Source organism: Aegilops tauschii, chromosome 3 (genome assembly GCF_002575655.3).
Source record: "Aegilops tauschii subsp. strangulata cultivar AL8/78 chromosome 3, Aet v6.0, whole genome shotgun sequence".
NCBI classification, from domain to species: Eukaryota; Viridiplantae; Streptophyta; class Magnoliopsida; order Poales; family Poaceae; genus Aegilops; species Aegilops tauschii.
In genome coordinates, this window is record NC_053037.3 from 582,858,764 (window position 1) to 582,870,276 (window position 11,513).

The 11,513-nt window shown below is 51.8% G+C and overlaps 1 protein-coding gene across 1 annotated transcript; it reads left to right on the forward strand.

Moving 5' to 3' along the window:
• The first annotated feature begins 9,053 nt into the window (after nt 1-9,053).
• On the forward strand, nt 9,054-10,743 carry LOC109741680 (chitinase CLP). The gene is made up of 2 exons (XM_020300752.4): nt 9,054-10,041; nt 10,145-10,743. The coding sequence occupies exons 1-2, from the start codon at nt 9,077-9,079 to the stop codon at nt 10,536-10,538; spliced, it is 1,359 nt and encodes a 452-aa protein (XP_020156341.1). The 5' UTR covers nt 9,054-9,076; the 3' UTR covers nt 10,539-10,743.
• The last annotated feature ends 770 nt before the right edge of the window (nt 10,744-11,513 follow it).

Below are 11,513 nucleotides of genomic sequence, written 5' to 3' on the forward strand. Positions count from 1 at the left end.
GAAGGAAGAGGACCGCCTCTGAAGACTTGGAAGCAATGGTCTCCAAGCGAGGGAAGAAACCTTTGTCACAGGGCCCTACCCCGGAGGGCATCCTTACCGCACAGTACCCGCGAGGGGGCCAGCCCTCCACCGAGCTGTAAGTAAATAAAAGTACTTTATAGTAAATATACCCTGCTTCATTTCTGAGAATAATAACCGAGGCGTATGTCTTGTAGTTTGGATCATAGCCCTTCTCGACAGAGTTCGTCTTCGGGGGATCTTCTTCCGGAGATGATGGGAAGCGAAACGCCTCCCTGCGCCTCCCCGCCTCGTCAAGCGGGCGACCCTGAGGTGTCGTCACGGAGGATTTCTCCTGATCCGCCAAGGCCAGAAGGTAACCCTTCGCCCACCCGAAGTCCGGAGTATTCGGCTCCTAAGGAGAGCCACAAAAAGAGTCCGGGACTGTCCAGTGCGCGACCAGACGCACTGATGAATCATCTGGAGCAAGCGGCTATCTCGGAAGTGCATTGTACGCTAATGGGTACGGTGGTTGAGAAGATTTCATCCGCCGAAAGCGGGTTGCATGAAGCTTTCATGAGCCTGCTGAGAGGCTTTGAGGTACGCGAAGTAATATGTGTATTTTTGACGGTACCGCACACGCCAGGTGTGCCCTATGTAGATAGTAGCCCCTGAGACTCTGGTTGCTGTCGAAAAATACGACAAATAGAGGATCATAGTCCCAGGTAATAACCGTGCTGCTTTCACGTGCAGGCGGCTGAGGGTCCGGTGGCTAGCTGGACTGGTGAGTTTGCCGAACTGAAGCGGCAACTTGATGCGGCAGACGCCAACATCGTGCTTGTAAACAAGCGGCTTGACGAGGCACAGGGTATGTATTCTCCTATGTTCGGCACATATTAAGAGGAGCATGATGCTAGTATCTGTAATATGTTGTGACTGCAGATGCAGCTATCGCCGTGGAGACCCTTCGGGCGGAACTTACCCGAGCCAAGGAACAAGCCAGGAAGAGTGATGCGGCTGCCCTAAAGGCGGTCGAAGAGCTAAGAGCCGAACAGGCTGCGCATTGCCAGAGCAAAGAGAAAATAGCCAAGATGGCTGTTGAGCTGAAAGATGCCGCCGACCGTTATGAGCTTCTCGAAAAGGAAAGCCAAATGAAGGTGGCGGACCTGGAGAAAGCCACGGTAGTAGCCAAGGAAGCCCGCTCGGAAATCAGAGCAGCGAAGGAGGAGCTACGTCAAGCCAGAAATATCACGGCTGCGAAGCCCTTTTTGTTGCGGACGAAGTTCGAAGATCCTAAGTATGCCCTTCTGGATCAATTATGGAGTTCTGCGGACGCGTACCTGGATTTGGCAGCAAGTGCTGCTGATGCGACCAAGTTTTTCGAAGATCAAAAAGATCACGAAGTGGAGAAGTTGTTCTGGTCGCAATTCGATGCTCCGGCGCGTCCGCTGCTGTTAAATGAGCAAATGGCCGAGTGGGCCGAGCTCCATAGGCTGTCCGGGCTCGCCATGAGGTCTGTTGTGGATCATCTTTGGCCAGAAGGGCCAAGGCCGAATAGTTATTTTGGCTTAGCTCAACGATTCCTTGGTGTTGTGCCGCATATCGACACTGTGAAGAGGTCGGCGTGCATAGAGGTCGCGCGGATGGCTCTCGCCCGTGTCAAGACATATTGGGCAGAGATGGAGGCCACTGCTATTGCAACCCAGAGTTCGGCCGTAGGCCGGGTATCGGCCGTGCACTATTTTGAAGAAGTCTTAGAAGGCGCTCGCTTAATAGAGGCTCAGTGCTCGAAGAGTATCATGTTCTAGTGACATGTATCCCAATTGTAAGAACAATTTTATTTGAATTATAAAGGCTGTGTTTATACTTTTGCCCGAAAGTATTATTATGCCTCTTGTGCGGTCGTTTATGTATATATATATCCTGAAAGTTTGCAGTCGTCGGCTTCAGCCCACACGCATATAATGCGGGGGTGTTCGCAAAAGCACGTCTTCACACTTGATCCAACGTCTTGGTCCATTAAGGAGGTGGTAGCGCAGCGAACGAGGCAATCGGACAATATTGCTTTAACACTTTCACTTAACCATAGGAGTTTGACAGTGGGGCTACTATATAGCCCCTGGTATTTCCGCGGCTATCCGAATGCGGTGCGCGTACGTACATGACCGGGAAAGCCGGTCCTTCGTTAATGCGGAGGAATCCCGAAGATTCTGATGAGTCATCGAGTGGGTGACCAGTCTCACGCTTTATCATGACAGTCAGTTTTCGGCTTTCTCTACCGAGGTGCTCATCCGGATGAACCAGGGCACAATCGCAGTAGTTCTCCCGGTGCCACCTTAGCCGATAGAGCAGAACGTAAGGTAGCAAAACGCGGGAGCCGGGCAAACCCAACATTTGACCAAAGACATGATTCGGAGCTGATGCATATAAGGCCAAACTCGCGACGCCGAACACTCCCTAAGGTATTCAGTCTTTAACACATATACCGGGCTGAGTAACGCCCTTGATAATGAACCCCGAGTGTCCAGGTACGTGCATTATTCTGACGTGGTGAAATGCCAATAACGTCAGCATCCCTCTCGGTTATTCTGAGTATCCGAAGGATGTGAAGCAACAAGAGACAGTAAAAAAGGTTTACACAGGGTCTTAATCTAAAAAGAAACCTTTGAGCGGGGCCCTGCTGCACGTCTGCGCCTGTGTCTCTGTTGTGCCGTATCCTGGAAGGGTGTAGCACGATTATCATCTGTAAAAGAGAAGAACTTAGGTGAAAGTTGTCATGCGAAGAATTGGTTATTCTCAATAAACCATTAAAATTCAAGATAAGTAAGGTCGAGCCGAACTGTAGTCCTTTGTACATGCGGGAAGCCCCTGGTACCACCTATGGGGGTATATCCATCAAACCAATCTCAGGTTTGTCTAAGCTGTTACAGCTAGTGATGCGTCGGACTTCGTCTAGCCGTGTCCGCGGTCTTGACGACCGATCATTTATTCTGGTTGGAGAGGCCGTTTAGTGTTCGGCTGCTAAAGCCGCCACACGTTCTTCCGCGCGTAGGGAACGCTCGACATTTCCGCTAACTGTGATGATGCCACGTGGACCGGGCATCTTAAGCTTAAGATAAGCATAATGCGGCACTGCATTAAAACGAGCAAAGGCCGTTCTTCCGAGTAGTGCTTGATAGCCACTTCGGAATGGAGCGATGTCGAAGGTTAACTTTTCACTTCGGAAGTTGTCGGGGGAACCGAATACAAGCTCTAGTACGAGAGAGCCCGTGCAGCTGGCCTCTGGGCCTAGTATTACTCCCTTAAAGGTAGTATTGCTTTGGCTAATTCTCATTGGGTCTATCCCCATTTTGCGGACTGTGTCCTGATATATCAGATTAAGACTACTGCCGTCGTCCATGAGGACTCGGGTGAGATGGTATCCGTTGATTATTGGGTCTAGCACCAAGGCAGCCAGTCCTCCGTGCCGGATACTTGTCAGGTGATCCCTGCAATCAAAAGTAATCCGGCAGGCCGACCAAGGGTTGAACTTAGGGGTGGCGCGTATGTCTCGGAGTGCATGTTTGCTCCTCCTCTTCGTCACGTGAATCATGTTCACTGTTTTGACCTCTGGTGGGAACTTTTTCTGTCCCCCAGTGTTTTGCTGACGAGGCTCATCCTCGTCTTCACTTGGTGTCTCCCTCCCCTTGTGTTCGACGTTTAACTTGCCGGCATGCTTGAAGACCCAGCATTCTCTGTGGGTGTGATTTGCAGGTTTATCGGAGGTGCCATGAATCTGACATAATTTGTCTAGAATCTTGTTTAGGCTGGACGGTCCATCTCTGTTGCCTTTGAAAGGCTTTTTCCGCTGATCGGGTCGAGAGCCCCTAAATCCGTCGTTTACCGCCGTGTTGTCTGGGATGTCTTCGTTATTTCGACGCTTACTTTTGTTGCGTCGTGGTTTTCCATTACCATCCCTGACTTCAGATGTGCCTGGGTCGCTGGTGCTACTACGGGCCAGCCAGCTATCTTCGCCCGCGCAAAAGCGGGTCATAAGCCTTGTTAGGGATGCCATTGTCCTTGGTTTTTCTTGGCCGAGGTGTCTAGCGAGCCATTTGTCTCGGACGCTGTGTTTGAAAGCTGCTAAGGCTTCGGCGTCCGGGCAGTCGACGATTTGGTTCTTCTTAGTGAGAAATCTGTTCCAAAGCCTTCGGGCTGACTCTCCGGGCTGTTGAATTATATGACTTAAATCGTCTGCATCCGGAGGTCGGACATAGGTCCCTTGAAAGTTAGCCCTGAAAGCATCCTCAAGCTCCTCCCGATTTCCAATTGAATTTTCGGGGAGGCTCTTCAGCCAGTGCCGAGGTGGTCCTTTCAGCTTGAGGGGCAAGTATTTGATGTCGTGGATATCGTCTCCGCGAGCCATATGGATGTGGAGGATGAAGTCCTCAATCCAGACCCCCGGGTCTGTCGTTCCGTCGTACGCCTCTATGTTCACGGGTTTGAATCCCTCTGGAAATTCGTGATCCGGCACCTCATCGGTGAAACATAGGGGGTGCACGGCACCCCTGTATTTGGATGTGTCATGGCGTTCTGACGGTTGTAGTGTTCGGTTTTGATTATGCGCTGGGGCGCGCTTCCTAGATCCGTAGATGGATCTGGTCATGCCGGCCTTTTGATGCGAGTCCTCGCGTGGATCGTGTGTTGATCTATGTGCGGCCTCGTTAGCCGCTCTATCACGGCCACGAGATGGTCGATCCGACCGGTCGGCCGTTTTATTTTTCGGCTGTGTAGGCTCTAAGGCCTCATCATCGAATTCAGGCAACAGCTTGCGCTTTGGATAGCTCTTTGTGTGGCGACTACCACCATACTTTTCTTCAGTGTCGAGCACTTTGTTCCATCTACTGTTGAGCGTATTCTGTGTGGCTTTAAGCCTTTGCTTCTGCTTCTTCAGACTCCTCGCAGTGGCAATGAGCCTTCTACGGAGGTTCTCTTGTTCCAATTGCCCTTCCGGGATGGTGTGTGCATCGTCGTCTGGACTGTTTTCCTCTCCGGAGATAGGTTGATGAGCTTTATCCTCGGCATCGCCGTGATCGGACAGCGGCTCCGTACTATGTTCGTCGTCCGCTGCTTCATCCTGCTCTATCGCTGGGTCGTCGTTTCCTCTGGAGTCGACCGGGGTATTATTTTTTCTTGCGCTGTTATCGCCGTTCTTGCCGAGGCGGGATTTGGAGCGGCGCCTACGTCGTCGGTTTGGTTGCTTCTCGAGGGAGTTATCCTTCGTTGCATCCTTCCGTTCCTCGTCATTGTTTTCTTTGGGTGTATCCACCATATATATATATATATATATTGTGTGATGAAGTGGCCATCCAGCGCCCTGTGGGCGGTGATTCCTGTTCCTCTCCTGCATCGTCGTCCATACCGTCGATGTCTTCGGAGTCGAAGTCAAGCATGTCAGTTAAATCGTCGACAGTGGCTATTAAGTGGGTGGTGGGTGGGGAACGAATTTCTTCGTCGTCCGCATCCCATTCTAGCCGGATATAGTTCGGCCAAGGGTCTTCTGACAGGGAGAGAGACCTTAACGAGTTTAGCACGTCGCCAAAGGGCGAGTGCTGAAAGATATCCGCGGAGGTAAACTCCATGATCGGTGCCCAATCGGATTCGATAGGCACGGACGCAGGCGGCTCGGAGCCCATGGCCGGGGACGAATCCAAAGGTTCGGCAACACGGGTCTCATAGGAGGTGAAGTCAGTATTCAGCTCTATCGCCACTAAGTGTGCGGCCTCCGTGGCGGGGTTCATCCACCCGTCCTCAGATGGTGCAATTTGTTCCGGATTGAGGGGCGGAATAGTTGTAGGTATGATTTCCCGAACACAGTCCGACGGCGAGCTAAGTCATGCTCGTCGTGATTGTGCGGCGCACCTGACATGGGCTCGAATCCGTCGAAGATCAAGTCTCCGCGGATGTCGGCAGTGTAGTTCAAGTTTCCAAACCTGACCTGATGGCCAGGGGCGTAGCTCTCGATCTGCTCCAGATGGCCAAGCGAGTTGGCCCGCAGTACGAAGCCGCCGAATACGAAGATCTGTCCGGGGAGGAAAACCTCACCCTGGATCGCATCGTTGCCGATGATCGAAGGAGCGATCTAGCCTTAGGTGACGGCACAGTGGAACTCTCAATGAAAGCACCAATGTCAGTGTCAAAACCGGCGGATCTCGGGTAGGGGGTCCCGAACTGTGCGTCTAAGACGGATGGTAACAGGAGGCGGGGGACACGATGTTTACCCAGGTTCGGGCCCTCTCGATGGAGGTAATACCCTACTTCCTACTTGATTGATCTTGATGATATGAGTATTACAAGAGTTGATCTACCACGAGATCGTAGAGGCTAAACCCTAGAAGCTAGCCTATGGTATGATTGTTGTTGTCCTACGGACTAAACCCTCTGGTTTATATAGACCCCAGAGGGGGCTAGGGTTACACAGAGTCGGTTACAAGGGAGGAGATCTACATATCTGTATTGCCAAGCTTGCCTTCCACGCCAAGGAGAGTCCCATCCGGACACGGGACGAAGTCTTCAATCTTGTATCTTCATGGTCCAACAGTCCGGCCAAAAGGATATAGTCCGGCTATCCGAGGACCCCCTAATCCAGGACTCCCTCAGCGCCCCCTAGGGCACGCCCCCCGAGCTTGTCGCTCCCTCGTGGGCCCCTCTAGCGTGAGATCGACGCTAAAAAATCCTATAAATACCCAAACCCCCGAAAAGAACCCTAGATGAGAAGTTCCGCCGCCACAAGCCTCTATATCCATGAAAGCTCAATCGGGACCCTGAATTCATCCGGAGGCCATCTTCATCATCCCGGTGGCCACCATAATGAGGAGGGAGTAGTTCACCCTCGGGGCTGAGGGTGTGTACCAGTAGCTATCTGTTTGATCTCTCTCTTTCTCTCCCTCTCTCCCTCTTCCTCTCTCTCTCTCTCTCTCTTGTGTTCTTGATTTGGCACAATCTTGATGTACCACGAGCTTTGTTGATATAGTTGGATCATATGGTGTTTCTCCCTCTCTATCTTGTTGTGATAAATTGAGTTTTTACCTTTGAGGTTTCACTATTATAGGAGAACACTTGATGTATGTCTTGCATAAGAATACCCATGGCGACAATGGGGTATTATATTTATTCACTTGATGTATGTTCTGGCACTCAACTCGCGGATTCCCGAGGTGACATTGCGTAATCTATGCATAGGATTGATGCACGTTTTTGTCCTAATTTCTCCGGTAGAAATCTTGGGGCACTCTTTGAAATTCTTTGTGTTGGATTCAATATTATGAATCTGCAGTTGTTTGATGCGTATTGTATAATTGACTCACAGATACTTGTGGTGACATTGGAGTATGTATGTGACATTAGAGTTGGTTGATGCGTATCATATGGTGTTATTTTAGTATGAACTCTAGGTATGTTTGTGACACTTATAGGAATAGCTCAATAGATTGATCGGAAAAGATAACTTTGAGGTGGTTTCGTACCCTACAAACAATTTCATCTTATGTTCTCCGTTTGATACGAACTTTGGAATTATTCTTTGTCGCACATTGAGGGATGGTTATATGGTTCAATTACGTTAGCACTGTTGAGATATTGCACTAGTGAAAGTATGAACCATAGGCCATATTTCTAAATATTGCAATACCATTTTTGCTCACTTTTGTTACTTGCTACCTTGCTGTTTTTATATTTTCATATTACAAAAACCTATATCTACTATCCATACTACAGTTGTATCACCATTTCTTCGTCGAACTAGTGCATATATATAATTTGCCATTGTATTGGGTGTGTTGGGAACACAAGAGATTTCTTGTATTTGGTTGCAGAGTTGTTTGAGAGAGATCATCTTCATCCTACGCCTCACAGATTGATAAATCTTAGGTCATTCACTTCAGTGAAATTTTCTACTGTTCTACAAAACTCTACGCTTGGAGGTCCAACACGAGTCTACAAGAATAAGTTGTGCAGTAGACATCAGCCAGCTCAGCTTTTTATCAGACACCTCTATGGTCCTCATCGTGGCGGAACTCCGATCGTCCACACAAACTCGGCTCTATGGTGGATGCCAGTTTCGGTCCTCGCAAAGCGCGGAGGCCCCCTGCGGCAAGTCCTCACATAAACCTCCCCCGCTAACCGCATCGACAGCATCACCGCGGCCTCTCGCGATTCAGGCGTGCCAGGTTGTGTCCCAGCAGGCATGCCGCCTCGGTGGCGAGCGAGTGGTTGAGGTTAGTGACGGGGACAAGGCGTTGTACACCTCAAATAGCAGGATACCCACTCTGTCGTCCCCATGCTCTGTGCCGGACTTCTTCGTCTTCTTAGAGGTGGAAGTCAGCATCTCGCCATGGAGAGCTAGCACCTTGTGCAGCAGCGGCTCAACAACCATGGCCTGGAGAGAGCTCAATGCGGCAACGTCAGTCATGGATCTGCTACTGCTACTCGTAGATGGCGAGCGGCGGCGCGCACTGGTGCAGCCCGCGCTCGGCCACCAGCGTGGGGTGGCCATCCGCGAGCTCATTGTGTCGCTGTCGATAAGGAGGCGTATCGCGTCAACTTTGGATTTATTTATTTTTTGAATTTTCTAGTCAAAACCAGGACACATCAGCCCAATACCACTTCATTTCTGGTCTTGGATTAAACATGTCCGATTTTCAAACATGAGGAATGAAATATCAACAGAAAAAATAAAGGGCCAGATGTCTACTTCTAATAAATTTGAAAGGCCAAAAACATATTTTTCTCCTTACAATTCAGTCTGACTAGTCTGTAGCCATTCCGATAATAGATACTGTAATAGGTACTGATACCAGTAATGAGACAAAATTGGACCAGATCAGCACAAGGTTTTGAGAGATCTTGACTTGTAATGTCAACTCCTCGGTAGCATAAAACAAGAAAAACTAAAGCCCTGCAAAATTCACGATCAAGATTGTCAATTATCAACATTTAACAAACTCTGAGAGTAACTTAGTAAGCAGTATAAATACATTCAGATCGAGTAGCTAGCCTGGCCATTCAGACTAATCATCCTCTTCTCAGATCCCAAGCCAATATGGATCGAAATCGAATGCAGAAAATTACTCCGAATCCCAAGAACTACTTTGTGCTCCATCGTATCATCGTCTCATCGCTCGTCTTGCTGCTGTCATGTACGGCGGCGAGCGGCCAGCAAGCCCCGTACAAGCCACTCATCTCCCGGCTCGCCAAGGACCTCGACACTTCCCTCTACACCATCACCATCAAGGCCGACAAGTCGCCGCTCCTCCTCGACCTCGCCGGCTCGCTGGTCTGGTCAACTTGCCCGCCGTCGGCGCAGAGCACTGTGGCATGCGGGTCCGCTGAGTGCGGCGGCGCGGCCAGCCAGGAGTGCCCACGCCGCTGCCTGCACGTGGACGGCGGCCAGTTAGGGGACTCGGGGTCGAGTTGCGCCTGCGCCGGCAACCCGGTCACCCGCCAGTGCTCCACCGCCGGCCTCACGAGCTTGGCGATGTCGGCCAACGCCACCGATGGCGCGATGGAGCTTCCCCCGGAAGAGTCCTTCGCCATCCTCGGCGCGTGCGCGCCGGACAGCCTGCCGAGGTCGCTCCCCGCGGGCGTCACCGGCGTGGCCGGGTTCTCCCGGCGCCCGCTCTCGCTACCGTCGCAGCTCGCCGCGCAGCGCGGCTTCGGAGGTAAGTTCGCCCTGTGCCTCCCCGTGTTCGCCATCTTCGGGGACTCGCCTGTGAACCTGACGGCGCCTGGGCAAGCGCCGGGCTACGTTGACTACACGACCGTCATACCATACACCCCGCTCCTCACCAACCCGGCGAACGCCGCCGGATACTACATCCCCGTAAAGAGCATCTCCGTGGCGTGGCACGAGGCCGACGCCCAGGCGATCCTCCCCAGCAGCGCGCTCGACCTCGACCCCGGTGCCGGCACCGGCGGCGTCGTGCTCAGCACCGCCACGCCCTACATGATCATGCGCCCCGACGTGTACGAACCGTTCGCCAAGGCCTTCGACGACGCCTTCACAAGGTATATACGCTACGCATTCGCCGCAAGAGCAAGGTATATCACCATTGTACCAACTGAACTGAGATTGTTGACGTATGGCATGGCTGCCGGAAATGGCGTGCAGGGGGAGGAATGTTCCGGAGACCTCCGTGGAGCGGGTGCCGGCGCCGAAGCCGTTCGAGATCTGCTACAATGCCGGGTTTATGAGGCTGAAGCGGCCGTCGGCCTACGACGTGCCTCGCATCCAGCTAGAGCTGGGCGCCGGCGCCACGTGGAAGAACTGGACGCTGTACGGCGACAACTACCTAGTGAAGGTGGGCGGGGCTTTGTGCCTGGGGATCCTGCCGATGGGGCCCGGCGGCATGCCGGTGGACGGGGAGCCGGCGGTGGTGATGGGCGCGAAGCAGCTGGAGAACAACCTGCTGGTGTTCGACCTGGAGAAGCAGGTGCTCGGGTTCAGCATGCTGCTGGACTTCGCGTTGTCCAGTTGTACAAGCTCCACGTTCTTCAGGAACTAGACTTCACAGCTCTGACTTGAGCAGCCGGCTCCATGTATCCAAGGCGTTGCACTGCGACGCAGTGCACAGTAGAATAAGTTTTTGTGGGCGTCTCAATAAGAACCGAATTTTATCGAACATTACCGTAATCGTCCATTTTGCCTAGTGGCGACTTTGGGACGGCAGACACGACCTTTAAGATGTTTACTGTGAAGCTTCTCTGAGCGTACTGCTTAATGCCTGAAGAGTAAGAATTGCACAATTGATCAAGCTAACAGTTACCTTCTCGGTTCTTTTCAATGGGGAGCCTCTTGAGGAATTCAAACCTTCTCAGGGACTACGCCAGGGAGATCCAATCTCTCCGTACTTATTCTTGTTAGCAGCAGTTTAGGCCGCCCCAGATAAACTACCCACCTCGTTGTGTCCCCCCCCCCCCCCCCCCCCCGAATGATCGGTGCATTCAAACCTTCTCAGGGACTACGCCAGGGAGATCCAATCTCTCCGTACTTATTCTTGTTAGCAGCAGTTTAGGCCGCCCCAGATAAACTACCCACCTCGCTGTGTCCCCCCCCCCCCCCCCCCCCCCCGAATGATCGGTGCATTCAAACCTTCTCAGGGACTACGCCAGGGAGATCCAATCTCTCCGTACTTATTCTTGTTAGCAGCAGTTTAGGCCGCCCCAGATAAACTACCCACCTCGCAGTGTCCCCCCCCCCCCCCCCCCCCCCCCCGAATGATCGGTGCGGCGGTTAGGCATCCTTAGACGAAAGAGTACGATGATTTGTCTGGAAATTGTTAGGACGGTATCCTTGAAGTAGTCATCTATGCGAATTTGAAGTTTGCTAACCACATGAGTCATGCGGTGTTAGTGATGATGTAGTCATCCAAATTGTTCAGAGATCGTGGGGGCTGTCGGCCATATATATATATCCTTGTGGTAGGAAATTAAAATATTCATCCCTGTGGCAGGAAATTAAAATATTCTGTTTTAGGTTC

Excerpts from the sequence above, each read along its gene's own strand:
- LOC109741680 (XM_020300752.4), top strand. The coding sequence starts at position 9,077 with ATGGATCGAAATCGAATGCAGAAAATTACTCCGAATCCCAAGAACTAC. Across the intron at positions 10,042-10,144 it reads TTCGACGACGCCTTCACAAG|GGGGAGGAATGTTCCGGAGA; the intron begins GTATATACGCTA and ends AATGGCGTGCAG.